This window comes from Natator depressus, chromosome 12 (assembly GCF_965152275.1).
Source record: "Natator depressus isolate rNatDep1 chromosome 12, rNatDep2.hap1, whole genome shotgun sequence".
Lineage (NCBI taxonomy): Eukaryota > Metazoa > Chordata > Testudines > Cheloniidae > Natator > Natator depressus.
The window spans coordinates 35,781,329-35,796,396 of record NC_134245.1 but is presented as its reverse complement, the minus strand read 5'-3'; the positions used below and the strand labels follow the sequence as shown (position 1 = coordinate 35,796,396).

General features: G+C 42.2%; 1 protein-coding gene across 1 annotated transcript in view; it reads right to left on the bottom strand.

The window, feature by feature from the left end:
• Window positions 1-12,740: 12,740 nt before the first annotated feature.
• Window positions 12,741-15,068, bottom strand: part of LOC141996657 (uncharacterized) — a 36,190-nt gene continuing 33,862 nt past the window's right edge. Inside the window, exon 9 of the mRNA XM_074968855.1 lies at window positions 12,741-12,869. Within this exon, the coding sequence (XP_074824956.1) occupies window positions 12,860-12,869 (10 nt within the window). The 3' untranslated portion in view covers window positions 12,741-12,859. The remainder of the gene's footprint in view (window positions 12,870-15,068) is intronic.

Sequence of the window (15,068 nt, the reverse complement as noted above, 5' to 3'; positions counted from 1 at the left end):
ATTAATACACAGGCATATAGTGTAAGAAGAAAGAAATCTGTGTTGTCCACAAGAGGTCTCTAGAGTCTCTTATATCCACATTGTGACCTGCTGTCCTGTCATGTAATGCAATACATCATTTAGGCCTGGGTTATTAGTAAACCAGTTGTCCCTAAATTTTTTGCAGCGAGGTACACTGAAAATATTACAGACATTCATTAATAAAGACTATGCAAAGTCGCTTTGGGTTCCCGCATCTCAGCAACGGTAACACATCACCCCACCTAGACAAATTTAGCCTCAGGCTTCTTCATATTTTGTTCTTTAACTTTGTTTTTCAAGGCTTGGGGCAGATTTCCTTGCAGTAACATTTGTTTTAATGCCATAATGGATGCAGAACAACCAGCAGCCCCTAGAGATATCGAAAAGAAGAACTGAAAGAAGCATGTCATTAAAAGCTATCCATTCTTTTGCTGTGGGAATTAAAAAATCTTGTGAGCGTTTCCTTATCTAAACAAACATTTAGCTTTTAACATTTAGCTTTTGTTATCATGATTACTGAAATAAGGCTAAAAGTATTCTCTTAAGGGCCTACTCCTTGTAGTCTTACCTATAAAACCAATATACAAATGAAAGATCTACATTCATGCAACATTATGACTGAGATTTTACTAACGTTAAAGTTAGGAAACACACAATTATAATTTCCACAACATCCCCTAACTCAGCTTCTTTGCATGGATTTATTATGACTATATATGCTGTAAAATACAGTATCAGCCAAATATTTTTAATATGGCATCTAATTTTGTACTCACATTTCCTTTGTCCGCAATGCATTTCAGGAACAGCTGATAGCATTTAGACATCTAACTGCTTGATTATGCCTCCAGATCAGGTAGCCAGACATCTAAATGCTATTATTTGCACCCACAATTCACTGCAGGCACAAAATCGCAGGTGCAAAATTAGAAGCTTGGACTGAAGCTCCTTTATGTACAACTTAGCTAAGTTGTTGTTATGAAAATCATGACCTTGAATTTCCAGACTTGGTGCAATTAAAGTCTTAATCATAACATTGCATTAAAGTGTTTTCTGATTGATTTTTTTTTTATTTTTAAAGGCAAAGCCAAAAGCAACACTGAGTGAAGCCCAGTAATATATGTGCTCAGTTGCCCGACTAATGAAGCTGTGGAGGATATTCCACACAGAAACAGGGTCTAACCAAAGCTCTACTAAAAGTTTGATTCAAACCACAGACATTATAAGTAGTTGGGGTGTTGCCATGGTAGGCCTGGTTTATATTTAAAATTTATACCAGAATAGCTATGTTGATCAGGGGTGTGAAAAAACACCCTCCGGCGACATCGCTATGCCAACAAAACCCCCAGTGTAGACGCAGCTATGTCAACAGAAGAATTCTTCGATTATTTGTAGCTAAAGTCATTCGGGGAGGTGGTGTTCCTACACGGGTAGAAAGGGAGAAAAGCCAAGCAGGCCAGGGAAAGAGTAAGGCAAACAAAGAAAGGAGAAGGAAAAGGAGGGAGAACAACAAAGAAAAGAGTAGAGCTGATGAGTCATTCTGTCATCCCAATCGCTTCATTCCTTTACAAAAGACAAACTCTGAACAGCACCACCTTGTGGTATCACTGCCAACTTCCATATGAAGAGATTGCCGATGACAATTTACAGAGGTATGTACTAGTAACTTTCACTGATCACTGCACCAATCACAAACCAGCACAATACAATAAAGATTAGCAAGGTACACACATCTTGTTGCTGAAATTCATTCTGAGCAGAACTCTCTGTACTCTGAGTTTATGGTAGTTATACTCGTAACGCCCATGGAAGTACAGACATTGGCAGACTGGATCAGCCCTGTGGTCCATCTAGCCCAGTATCCTGTCTCTGATGGAGACCAGTCCAGCTGCTTCAGAGGAAGGTGCAAGAAACCCTGCAGTAGGCAGTTCTAGTCCCCATATATTTCCATCTCCACATTCATCAAAACAGAATAATTTTTGAACTGCCTCCTGTGTGCTTCTATAAAGACACCGACTGTATGTTCTAACTTGGGTGGTTGAGGTTAGGCATCTAGCTCCATATTTAGGCACCTGAATTAAACGTGTCCTGATTTGCAGAGCTACTGAGCACTTTAGGAGAACAAGGCTGAGGTGAGGAGAGTAGGAGCACAAAGCTCTATTATTACTGGAAAACAAGATAAATATTTGGGATAAGTTTGCCCAGCTACTTTCAGAATTTCACCTCCCCCTTGGATTAGAGAGAGCGCATTCACTGCTGCTTTCTGTAAGTCTATAACACAAATCCCTTGTAAACTGAGCAGACCCCTTTGCAGTTCTTTGTCTCAGACTGTGGTGTTATTTATAACCGGATTAAAAAGCTTGTTAGGTAAATTGCTCGAAAAGGGATTTAATTCTGGTGAGAAAGCTCCAGTGCTTTTTAGCTGCTCCACAGGTTTGGCTTCTCCTCCTCCCTTTGGTTTTACGATCTATATTAAATTTTATAGCCAGATGAGAATGAACTTCACTTGCACTGTCTGTGCTCTGTAATATTTCTCTCGTGTCTCTTGCATAAGTGCTAAAGACAATGCAAAAACCAACATCCCAACTGTGAAAGGATAAGGCATCTGCATGGGTAAATTCATGAAGCCCCCAAAACAGATCTTTCAGAGAGAGTGATTCATGCTCTGAATTCTAGAATTCTATTTGTGTTTTAATGCTTTAGCTTAAACATAGATCTATATGGTTCTGTGAGGAGCAACTTCAGATCAAGAAAGAATTAACTGAATTTTTAATGGGAAATGTGAGGGACTCCAGAGACATCTGGATTCTGATAAATTGGTATTTTTTACTCATTTGGACTGTTTTCGATTAATTTCATTGTTGGACAGAGAACTCAGCTTTTAGACAGCTTTATTGAGAATAATCTATTTCCTGAATAATTCCTCTTTTTTTCTGGAGAAAATTCAGTCATGCAGTACAGTTTGTGATAACTTATTCCTCCCTGTGGAGCTCTCTGGGATTCACTAAGTCTGTTATTTGGCTTTAGGAACTGTCGAGGCTAAACCCTAAATGCAGCAAAAGAGTTTGCTACAGCTTTCCACCTTGCAATGGAAATACACGTAGGGCATTCCTAGTAAGACTATATCTACTGCAGATATACAAAAGACAATCACCTAAATGCTGGTAATAAGTAATGGCTGACACCAGCAGAAAAGTTAAAGGGAAATAAAGGTCTAGATGTATAACACAGTGAAACCATTTTCCAAATCAGGTAACTAGCTAGGGAGTGATTGACTGGAAATGCTTAGAATACCAGTCCCATCCTGGTCCATCTTTAAAAGTGTCTGTGTCTTTAAATTTAGCAAATCTAGGCAGCCCACGTACTGCTCCAGTGGGAGTTGCAAATATTTGACACTGCCAGGAGTTGGCCCATTGACTGCATCTCTCCAGGTCCCCCGGGGTATGTCTCCACTGCAGCTGGGAGCCTGCCTCTTAGCCTGGGTAGACAACACAGGCCAGGTCTGCTCAAAGCTACTGCACTAAAACTATTAGTGTGGAAGTTGTGGCATGGACAGCAGCTCAAGGTAGCCACTCAAGTTCTGACCCGGGGGTTGGGTGGGCTTGGACGTGGGTGGCTAGCCTGAGCCGCCATGCATGACGCAATGTCCACATTGCTATTTTTAGCTCACTAGCTCCAGCAGAGCTAGCACGGGTCTGTCTACCTGGGCTGGAACGCTCAATCTCAGGTGCAGTGTAGACATACCTTCAATGTCCAGACATAAGGCACCACTATCACTATACTCTGGCTGTATCCTTCTGTGCTAGACTTGTGCAGGCTGTATGGTACATTTAACTTCTAGCTGTGAGTTTCCTCCGTTTTATTGCTTCCTGTCAAAATCCTGAATGTTCAGCACGAGAACCTTCATGCTTTTGGAATTCCTGTTTTATTGGGCAGCAGTATCACTTCCTAAGATTAATTTTCCACTGAGAAAGGAGCAATGAAAAGGGACAACTTTGAATGGTTTAAATGAAGGTTTTGGTAGGTGATTTATTTTAAACATAACACAGTTCTGCCATGTGTTCTGGACACACAAATCGTTGTAAAGTAATTTGTAGATTATGGAACAACCCTGAGATGTGAATTCTTTGCTCTTAAACTCAAGCAAAAGACTGCTTCGTGTGCTTCAGCACCTGGCAAACAAAACCCTATGTTTTGAACTTAATTACAGTTTTCTGACCCCTTATTACTATTTTAAAAATTTAACTCAAAAGAGGTTTCCGTTCTCATCTCCCCAGCATGGCAAGAGAGCAGGATTATAGGTCCCAAAAGCTGATGGATTGGAGTGGAACCTACATTGCATATTACCCTCTTCCACTTCACCAGCAGAAACGTACACCAGCCCCTTGAACAGCACCCTGGAGAAGCAATCTGGGTCTAGGGGATAGTGTAGGGCTGCTGGGAGGGGCAAAGCTGGGAAATCTTCAGATACAAGGTGAAGAAACCAGACTGAACTCCAGATCTTCAGGTTCCTCATGAGTTCCTGGACACATCCCCTATCCTCTCCATACAACCCAAAACTCCTCCTCAAGTGGAATAAAACTCAGCAACTTGGAGACTTCAAACTCGCCAAGGCTATGGAGTATGTTTCCATGGGAGGGGGGATTTGGCTCAGAAAGCTTCCCCTCAAAGTGGATTAGAAGAAAGAACCCATATTTGGAATGAACAAGCTGCATTAGCCTACCAAAAGAGAGACTGAGAGGGGATACGATTCGTTTCTATCGATACATCGGGAGATAAACACTACACAGGGAGAAGAGCTATTTAAACTTAAAGACAACATTAGCAACAAAAGCAAATGGCTATAAACTGGCCCTGAATAAATCCACACTGGAAATTAGAAGAAGGTTTCTAACCATCAGAGAAGTGAGGTTCTGGCACAACCCTTGTAATTGGAGTAGTGGGGGGAAAAACCCAAACTAGTTTTAAGATAGAGCTTGATAAGTTTATGAACACAATTATAGGAGGGGGTTGCCTGCCATAGCAGAGCACTGATGACTCGATGACCCAGGAGATCCCTTCCAGTCCTGTGTCCCTACTGTGGTTGTACATAAACATATTTATCAGTTCTCAAGGAATAACCAACATGAATTAGAAAGGTTTCAGAGTAACAGCCGTGTTAGTCTGTATTCGTAAAAAGAAAAAAGAAAAGGAGTACTTGTGGCACCTTAGAGACTAACCAGTTTATTTGAGCATGAGCTTTCGTGAGCTACAGCTCACTTCATCGGATGCATAGCATATTGCAAAGGGCAATATGTGCAAAGGGCAGAGATACAATTTACAATCGAAATATCTTATTTCCTCTTTCTCCTTTCTTCTCACACTTACTCTAAAGTGATTTTTAATACATCAAAGATTCTCACTAACCTCCCCAAGTCCACAGCTTGCACTGATAACCATCTTCCCGGGATGTCCAGAAACTGGGTCGCAAGTGAACAGCACTCCTGGAAAGGACATTTTATGTGGGACAAAACAAGTGACTGCCAAATACTGATTGAAAATAACATTTTCTGTGACTATCAGTTTATGTTCACTCTCCTCTCACATTGGAAAGATAGAGTTTTACTGGGACAAATGATCCTTGGCTGGCACATTTCGAAGTTGTATGTTATCCACTCCAGAAACAGTATCATGTGACTTCTAACCATCACAACTAAGCAACACAACTCAGATCTCAAGTATTGAATAGTCACAATAAATTGTTTATCTATCGAGCCACAGAGCAAAAAAAGGGTGTTGAATTACTTTGACTACTGAATAAATCTGAGGAAACTAATTTGCTTGTGGATGTTCTGAGAGAAGGAAAATAAATTAAAAACCATCAGAAAAATATCGTCTGTGAATTATTCACTCAACTTCACTGAAAATTATCCTTTACCTTCTCTCTGATGGTGTTTGAGAGAGAGAGAGAGAGAGAGAGAGAGAAAGATGGATGAATAATGGATTTTTGGGGTCTAACTGAAACCAAAAAATTTCAAAATTTTCAACTAAATGAAGAGTAAAAAAAAATATTTCAGGTTGAATGAAATGTTTTGATTTTTAAGTGAATTTAAACATTTTTTAAAATAAATTTAAAGGGAATTTCAAAATGAAAAGTTGTCTCAAATAGAAAAATCAAACTGTTTCATTTCAAAATTGTCAAAATGAAACATTTTGATTTTTCAGTACTTTTTTTCCTGAAACAAACATTTTGGTTTTATTAACTTGAATTCATGAAACGTATCAGTGTCACTGCATCTGTATTTTTTGCAGAAAGTTTGGGTTGAAAAATTTTGCCCAGCTGTAATATATATATCATCCACAAAAAATTATGTTAAAAGAACATTAAAGTTTGCAAAGTCTAGCACTCAGAAGTTAGGAAATACCAAAATTAAAGTTGCCTGTGAAACCTCAGTTTGGCTTCCTTCTCTGGGTGTATCATGATACATTCTTAATTACATGATCACATAGTATTTTTCCACAAGAAAAAGAACCCTGATTTATGCACAATGTACACTTAATGAGCAGCTCTTCAGTATTTTGTTTTATCCTCATTGTTCAAGATGTGGTCCCATGCTTTATTTACTGCACACTATTCAAACCCTACTCTGAATACAGAATTACTTAATTCCTCGTGGGCTTTCCTATGATGCTCACCTGAGTGCTTCTCAAACATACATTAATTTACTTTCCCAACACCCCAGTGAGAGGAGGGGGTATAGATGATGAGCTGAGGCACAGAGAAATTAAGTTCAAAAGTATGCACTAATTTGGGGTGCCCGATCAGAGATGCCAAGGACCTGACACTGCAGAGTACTTAGCATTATAGAGGACTTAATTGGTTCAATGCACAGCTCCCAGTGATTTCAGTTGCAGTTGTGAGTACTCAGCATTTCTTCAAATCTGACCCCTTAAGGCAGGCACCCAGAAAATGAGAAATACTCAGTTAATAAGCTTTCATGGGTAAAAACCTCACTTCTTCAGGTTTTTACCCACGAAAGCTTATGCTCCAATAAATCTGTTAGTCTGTATGGTGCCGCCGGACTCCTTGTTGTTTTTGTGGATAAAGACTAACACGGCTACCCCGTGATACTTGACTCAGTTAATGACCACCTCTGAAAAGTTTGGTTTCAGTGACTTCAATAGCATCCCTCAGGAACTCTGTGGCACAAGCAGGGATAGAATCCAATCTTCTAGGGCAGCTTTGACCAGGTGGCTATCCTTCCTCTTCCTGCAGTGCCTTGCCTTGTTCATTGCACACCTTCCAATTTCAGTAACAAATGAAGAAGGGGTCCCTACAGACAACAGCCTCATTCACTGCACAGACCTGATGGAGCCTCAGGGTAGCTCCATCCTAGGCACTGAATGAGGCGGGGTCCTGTGGAAAATGTGATCATGTAATTCAGTGGGACTCAAACTTTTTTACTGGTGACCTCTTTCACATCAACAGCCTCTGAGTGCGACCCCCCTAATAAATTAAACACACTTTTTAATATATTTAACACCATTATAAATGCTGGAGGCAAGCGGGGTTTGGGGTGGAGGTTGACAGCTCACGACCCCCCATGTAATGACCTCGCGACCCCCTCAGGGGTCCCGATCCCCAGTTTGAGAACCCCTGATGTAATTAAAGGCTGTATCATAACGTAGACACACCCAAGGGCCTAACTGAAGCTGTAACAGCAACCTTAATTCTAGCATTTCCTAACTTCTGAGTGCTTGATTTTGCAACGTGAATAACGTTGTTTTAATGTAGGTTTTTTGCATGCAGTTTCCAATGTGTTCAAAGAACTCAAACTGGAGAAATAGAAGTTCCATTATGTGGAATCCTATTAACACCTCATAGATCATCAGCAGGGTTGGAACTGTCAGCTTCACTACACAGATCTCTGCCACATGACTTAACAGCGTAACTGATAGCAGTAGTCGTTTGTCATCCTCTTTGTGGAGTAGAGGGATGAGACACTTTGCCAGTGGGAGTCACAGATATCTGTTGACAGCAGAGGAATGGTGAAGTTCATGTTTCTCTTCTCACTTCTCTTCCTCACCCCTCAGCTCCTTGCTCAGCCAACCCGTCTCCCCCAGCTCCTCATCCAGTTCCAGTCTCCTCCCCAATGGGTCACAGTCCCATTTCCTTCTCCATCACCCAACTCCCAGTCCCTGTATCCCTCTTCACCCCATCCCCACCAGCTTCCAACCACAGTCTCCCCCCACAGCTCCTCGTCCAAATCTACTCCCCCAACCCCCACTCCAGGTCTCGCTCTTGTCTCCTCTGCATTCAAATCAGGCAGCTTTCTCCTCCATGTTGCTTGGGCCCTGCAGAGGGGTCACTGAGAGCACATGGGCGACAGGCTCCCTGCTTTTAGTTCTGGTGCCCAACTTCAGCCTGGATCAGCCCACAGCAGGAAAGTCCTGCTCAGTCCCAGGCTGGAGCAAGCTCAGAATGGATGGACACTTCAGGGAATCTAGCTATGAAGCTCTAGCAAGGCTTCACTGAGTTTTCAAAGGCTTATAACCTGGCAGATTTTTACAGAGGTGGCTAAAGGCACATCCCTGAGACAAAGACCAGGCCTTCTCCAAAGCAAATGTCAAGTCCATTCTTCAAAGCACAGGGGCACAACCGCTTTTCAAAGAAAAAGTCACCAGAATTTCTATAAAATAGGCAAAGCAATCTGTTTTTCCCTGACCTCGTTCTCAAAAACAGATGAACCTTTCTGGCTGACCCTTAAAAATAAATAGATAAATAAACAAATAATGTCAGCCTGAGGCAGATACCCAGCATGGATAATTTCAGGCCAAATGGTTCCATTTTGGCAAAAAGTGATAAGCAGCTAAAAACAGGATCTTCTAATGGGATGTGACAGGCAACCTTAATAACAGACAATGCTACCAGCTCCACCTGTACTAGACACAAATGCACCCAAGTCCTGGTCCTCAGAGTCTTTCCCCCACATACTTCCAGCTCTGGGGCGTGAGTACAGCATGAAAAGCAGGGAAATCAGGTCAGTTCACCTGCAGAGTGGGAAGGAGGAGCACAAAAGGTGGGATCCACACCAGCTGCATGCTGTGACCCTGAGCTTCATAGGTGTTGGTCTGGGAGGGTGGCTTGTGGGGAGAGCAAGGCAAGGCCAGCGGATGTGTGGCTGTGCAGATCCACCAGCCAAGCACCTCCATGGGGTGCAAAGAGACCTCAGAGGCTACTGCAACAGTACATAAAGCCCAGCAGGGAGTAAAAGACCTGAGGAAGGGGCTCCAGAGGACACACGAGTGGCTGACCTGCTGCATCGGCCAGCACCATTCACTGGATGACGACTCCCATGTGCGCCGGGATCAGTTGGCCTCGTTGCCATTAATACCGTACGGCCGCGAATGAGTAGAGTTCTGTATCCCCTCACACACATGGGGGAAAAGTAAACGAGACCATCACACAGACCAGGAGCTGAGCAACACACCGGATTGGGCCTAGGGAGTTTGTGAGTAAAACACCACATAAGTATTAGAGCATCAGTAAGCATTCATGCATAGCTGCTAGTTTCCATTTATCCGAGGCCCTCTGCAAGCAAATGGGACCCACATGTTTTCCTAGCTAGAGAGCTCAGGTCGGGATTATCAACCAATAACCGTCTTCAGCCTCAGCTGCTTTGCAGAATCACAAGGATCAGACCTATTCCCGCCTCTAGACCATTTCTCCACCGTGCAGCATTTTCCACAACAGTGTATCCCCAAGACCTACCCAGTCTAGATTTAAATAACTCAGGCGATGGAGATTCCCCCTAGAGCTGGCTGAATAGTTGATTTTTCTGGTACGGTGGCCAAACTGAAAAAAATCAATTATTTTTTCCCCTTTCCTTTGACTAACAGGTCTCCTAGTTAGATTATGTTTTTTTCCTGAATTTTTCCTGAATTCCTGAAATTTCCATCTACTAAATTTAATCCCATCACTCCTACTTTCACCCCACTTTGAGCACTGAAAGTTATTTGTCAGCAAGTGAGTAGATCCCAGAGAAGTCAATTATACTGCTACTCTAGCTGCCAAGCTTGAATGACTGAATGGATTTTGAACTCTTGATCCCAAGAGGTCATTCTCCAGCACCTTCAAAAAGCATTAAATTAGTGGTCCCCAAATTTTTCAGGGTCGCACCCTCCTTATCCCTGCCTGTGTTCCCGTTTTACCCCCCACCGAGCCAGGGCTGGGAGGGGGGCCGGAACGGAGCAGGGCTGGGTGGTGCTCCCTCCCCATCCCCTGTGGGGGCTGGCCCGAGGCCCACTGTGCCTCCCTGAACGTTCCTCCTTTATCCTTGTCTTCTTAGTTAAGAAAATGTACTAGTAATTCATAACATCCACCATCTACGGGCCCAGCTTGAGAGGTGCTGAGCACCTGAGTCTCTCCATGGGCCTGCTACTCAAAAGTACTAAATCATGGATCCATGTGAGCCTGCAAAGTCATGGATCTATGTGAACTCCCACATAGTTCCACAGAAGCATGGATTTTCTATTCCAACCCTCAAATTCACTCTCAGCATTGAGGACACAGAGGCCCCCCATTGGACTGTGCTGCCTGGAATGCAGGGGGCACGGACCCCCTAAATCTTACCTTCTTGCACAGAGGAACCATGCAGGTCCCACTGCCAACCTGGCCTTCCAAGTCTGCAAAGGGAATACAGAATTGAGCACTAACATTTTGTAGCTGATAGTTCCCCAGCGTCCCATCAGACGGTTCCCAACCATACTGCACATCAGTTTCAAGAACAAAAGAGGAAGGAGGAGGGGATAAAGGTTTGATGAGTCTGTTGTCTGTTTTTACCTTTTGCAAAGCTCCTGAAGGTTTCCTGGTTTTATTTTACTGGGGGGAAAATAATAATATGGACGTCAAGGTAAAATAACCCTCCCATATCAATGGCTATAATTATGAACCAAAAATAGCCACTGCAAACATTTCATCTTTTCAGTGATGCTTGATCGTGTTCCCATTTCTCTTTCTTTTAAAAAAAATTGTTTATATCCTATAGGAGAAAGATTAGAAAAGGTACAAGACAGACACAATAAACAGCTGTGATGATAAAAACAACCTCACAGGAATAGATGTTCCTGAAATTATAATGAATACTCACTTTATAGTTAAATATAGGAACAAAATGTGATGTGTTACAGTATGATACTTGCATCCACTTTCTAAAATTACCTCTTTGATAAACTTCTTCTAAATAGAAACTGATTCATAATATGTTTCAGAGTAGCAGCCGTGTTAGTCTGTATTCGCAAAAAGAAAAGGAGGACTTGTGGCACCTTAGAGACTAACCAATTTATTTGAGCATAAGCTTTCGTGAGCTACAGCTCACTTCATCAGATGCATTCAGTGGAAAATACAGTGGGGAGATTTATATACACACAGAACATGAAAAAATGGGTGTTATCATACACACTGTAAGGAGAGTGATCACTTAAGATGAGCTATTACCAGTGGGGGGTGGGGGCAGAAAACTTTTTGTAGTGATAATCAAGGTGGGCCATTGCCAGCAGTTAACAGGAATGTCTGAAGAGCAGTGGGGGGTGTGGGGGGGAAATAAACATGGGGAAATAGTTTGTTTGTGTTTCCAGTTCATTATCTTAATGGTATTAAATGCTACTTGTTTCAGACAATATTACATTGTCTGTTTTCCAAGATGTACAAAGATTTTTAGAACATCCTAAAATTGGTGAATATTGTTTTGTAGTATTCACACCGCTCCAATCACTATAATTCCAGCCATTGGGCTCTACGATTCACTCTTAACTAGCAGTCCTTCAAGCAACAGGTGGGCTGGTATTCTGACCGAAATATACATAATCATAAAAAGCCATAGGTGAAATCCTGGCTCTACTGAGGTCAATGGCAGAACTCCCATTGATTTCAATGGGGCCAGGATTTAACCCCATATTTACAGATGTATTTTTTATCCCCCAATGACCAAATCTTTGTCTCTTTGAAGTTATTGGGAGTTTGTCGATGGGCTTCGATGGGACTCTAGTGCAGATTCCCAGAGACCCAAAGAATTTGTTTCTTAAATAATCTCCTTGTAACAAAAGCAGTGCTATTTACTGGAGATATCAGACTAATCACCAAAGCCTTCAGTCAAAGGTTGCCTTAGAAAAGAGAACCATATAGGCCAGGTGCACTGTTTCAACATACAGAGCTAAGAGTTCCAGGCTGCAAGTAAAAAAGGCCCGCTAAGTTAAACAGCTGGAAGGGGCCTAATATGTTATGCAGAATAACTTAATGCCTTTTACACATGGTGACCGGACTATCCCAGAACCAGGGCAGGTGCCTATAATATTCCCCACGCTGTTTCCCATAATCAGGTTAGATCCCTGTAGGAGAGAGGACAATACTGTGGCAAATTTATTACTAGTTGTAACTTGAATGATTGAAATAATCTTCTCTCTATTTACACTGTGCCAATGATTTGGCCCAGGTAAACAGGACCTTGAAATGTGTCAGCCAATACTAACTTTAAGAAAGTCATTAGTAGAAGAAAAATGTTGGATTTTTTTTTTAATTTAAGTTGCACTCTATTTCTTTTAAGAGAGCACAGGAAATTCTAAAAATCCAGACCCCGCTCTGGAACAAAGCGGGAGGAAGCATTGCTCTGATCCCAGAATACTGTTACACAAAGAACCGGCAATCCAGGCCACTTGAGTGTGCTCCTTCACAGCTTCTTGTAGAACATGGTTGTCTTTCATCTGATGCGCCAGTGCTAACCTTCAGGGACGATGAACTGGGAAGTGCAGTGGGGGGTCCCATTAAATACAAAATCCACTACTATAGATCAGCCAAAGATATTCAGGCCTGGCTAATGAGAAAAGTGTGTGCAAAAATGCATGCTCAATTTGCATATATAATAACCACCATTCCATAAGCAATCTCAGTAATTCTGCATGCAAGTGATGGCTTCCTAATCATTTGCGTGTGGCATTGCTCTCACAATTGTGGCAACTGCTCTTACACATTAGACACACAACTGTGAGCACATTTTGCATGTACACATTTCTGAAAATGCAGACCTGAGTTTAAGGGAAAATGACTTTAGCTATAGTATATTTTATAACTTTTTTCCTCAGCTGATGCCATATACTTTATATCAGTGGTTCTCAAACTTTTGTACTGGTGACCCCTTTCACATAGCGAGCCTCTGAGTGCGACACCCCTTATAAATTAAAACCACTTTTTTATATATTTAACACCATTATAAATGCTGGAGACAAAGTGGGGTTTGGGGTGGAGGCTGACAGCTCACAACCCCCCATGTAATAACCTCACAACGCCCTGAGGGGTCACAACCCCCGCTTTTCAGAGTAACAGCCGTGTTAGTCTGTATTCGCAAAAAGAAAAGGAGTACTTGTGGCACCTTAGAGACTAACCAATTTATTTGAGCATAAGCTTTCGTGCGCTACAGCTCACTTCATCAGATGCATACTGTGGAAAGTGTAGAAGATCTTTTTATACACAGATCCACTTCCTGGACACTACAGTGCTAATAAGCGATGGTCACATAAACACCACCCTATACCAGAAACCTACTGACCGCTATTCCTACCTACATGCCTCCAGCTTTCACCCTGACCACACCACACGATCCATCGTCTACAGCCAAGCTCTGTGATACAACCGCATTTGCTCCAACCCCTCAGACAGAGACAAACACCTACAAGATCTCTATCAAGCATTCTTACAACTACAATACCCACCTGCGGAAGTGAAGAAACAGATTGATAGAGCCAGAAGAGTTCCCAGAAGTCACCTACTACAGGACAGGCCTAACAAAGAAAATAACAGAACGCCACTAGCCGTCACCTTCAGCCCTCAACTAAAACCCCTCCAACGCATTATTAAGGATCTACAACCTATCCTGAAGGATGACCCAACACTCTCACAAATCTTGGGAGACAGGAGAGTCCTTGCCTACAGACAGCCCCCCAACCTGAAGCAAATACTCACCAGCAACCACATACCACACAACAGAACGACTAACCCAGGAACCTATCCTTGCAACAAAGCCCGTTGCCAACTGTGCCCACATATCTATTCAGGGGACACCATCACAGGGCCTAATAACATCAGCCACACTATCAGAGGCTCGTTCACCTGCACATCCACCAATGTGATATACGCCATCATGTGCCAGCAATGCCCCTCTGCTATGTACATTGGTCAAACTGGACAGTCTCTACGTAAAAGAATAAATGGACACAAATCAGATGTCAAGATTTATAACATTCATAAACCAATCAGAGAACACTTCAATCTCTCTGGTCACGCGATTACAGACATGAAAGTTGCGATATTACAACAAAAAAACTTCAAATCCAGACTCCAGCGAGAAACTGTTGAATTGGAATTCATTTGCAAATTGGATACAATTAACTTAGGCTTGAATAGAGACTGGGAGTGGCTAAGTCATTATGCAAGGTAACTTATTTCCCCTTGTTTTTTCCTACCCCCCCCCCCCAGACTCTCTTGTTAAACCCTGGATTTGTGCTGGAAATGGCCCACCTTGATTATCATACACATTGTAAGGAGAGTGGTCACTTTAGATAAGCTATTACCAGCAGGAGAGTGGGGTGGGGGGAGGTATTTTTTCATGCTTTGTGTGTATAAAAAGATCTTCTACACTTTCCATAGTATGCATCCGATGAAGTGAGCTGTAGCTCACGAAAGCTTATCCTCAAATAAATTGGTTAGTCTCTAAGGAGCCACAAGTACTCCTTTTCTTTTTGCGAACCCCACGTTGAGAACCTCTGCTTTATACGGTTCTGTGTAAGAGAACTGAAAGCAGACTGTTGAATAGAATTTCTTGTCTCAGATCAAATGTAAAGTCATTTAAGGCATAGTTCCTTACACAGTTCAATGAAGAGTTCTACTTAGAAAACTAAGGCATGATACAGTCCTATGCCATGAGACAGTGACCCAAAAGCTCTTTCTCTAAACTATCACAAAATCAGTGTTTCCCAATGTTACTTTTGTTATCTGGGAACTATCAGTAACCACATGG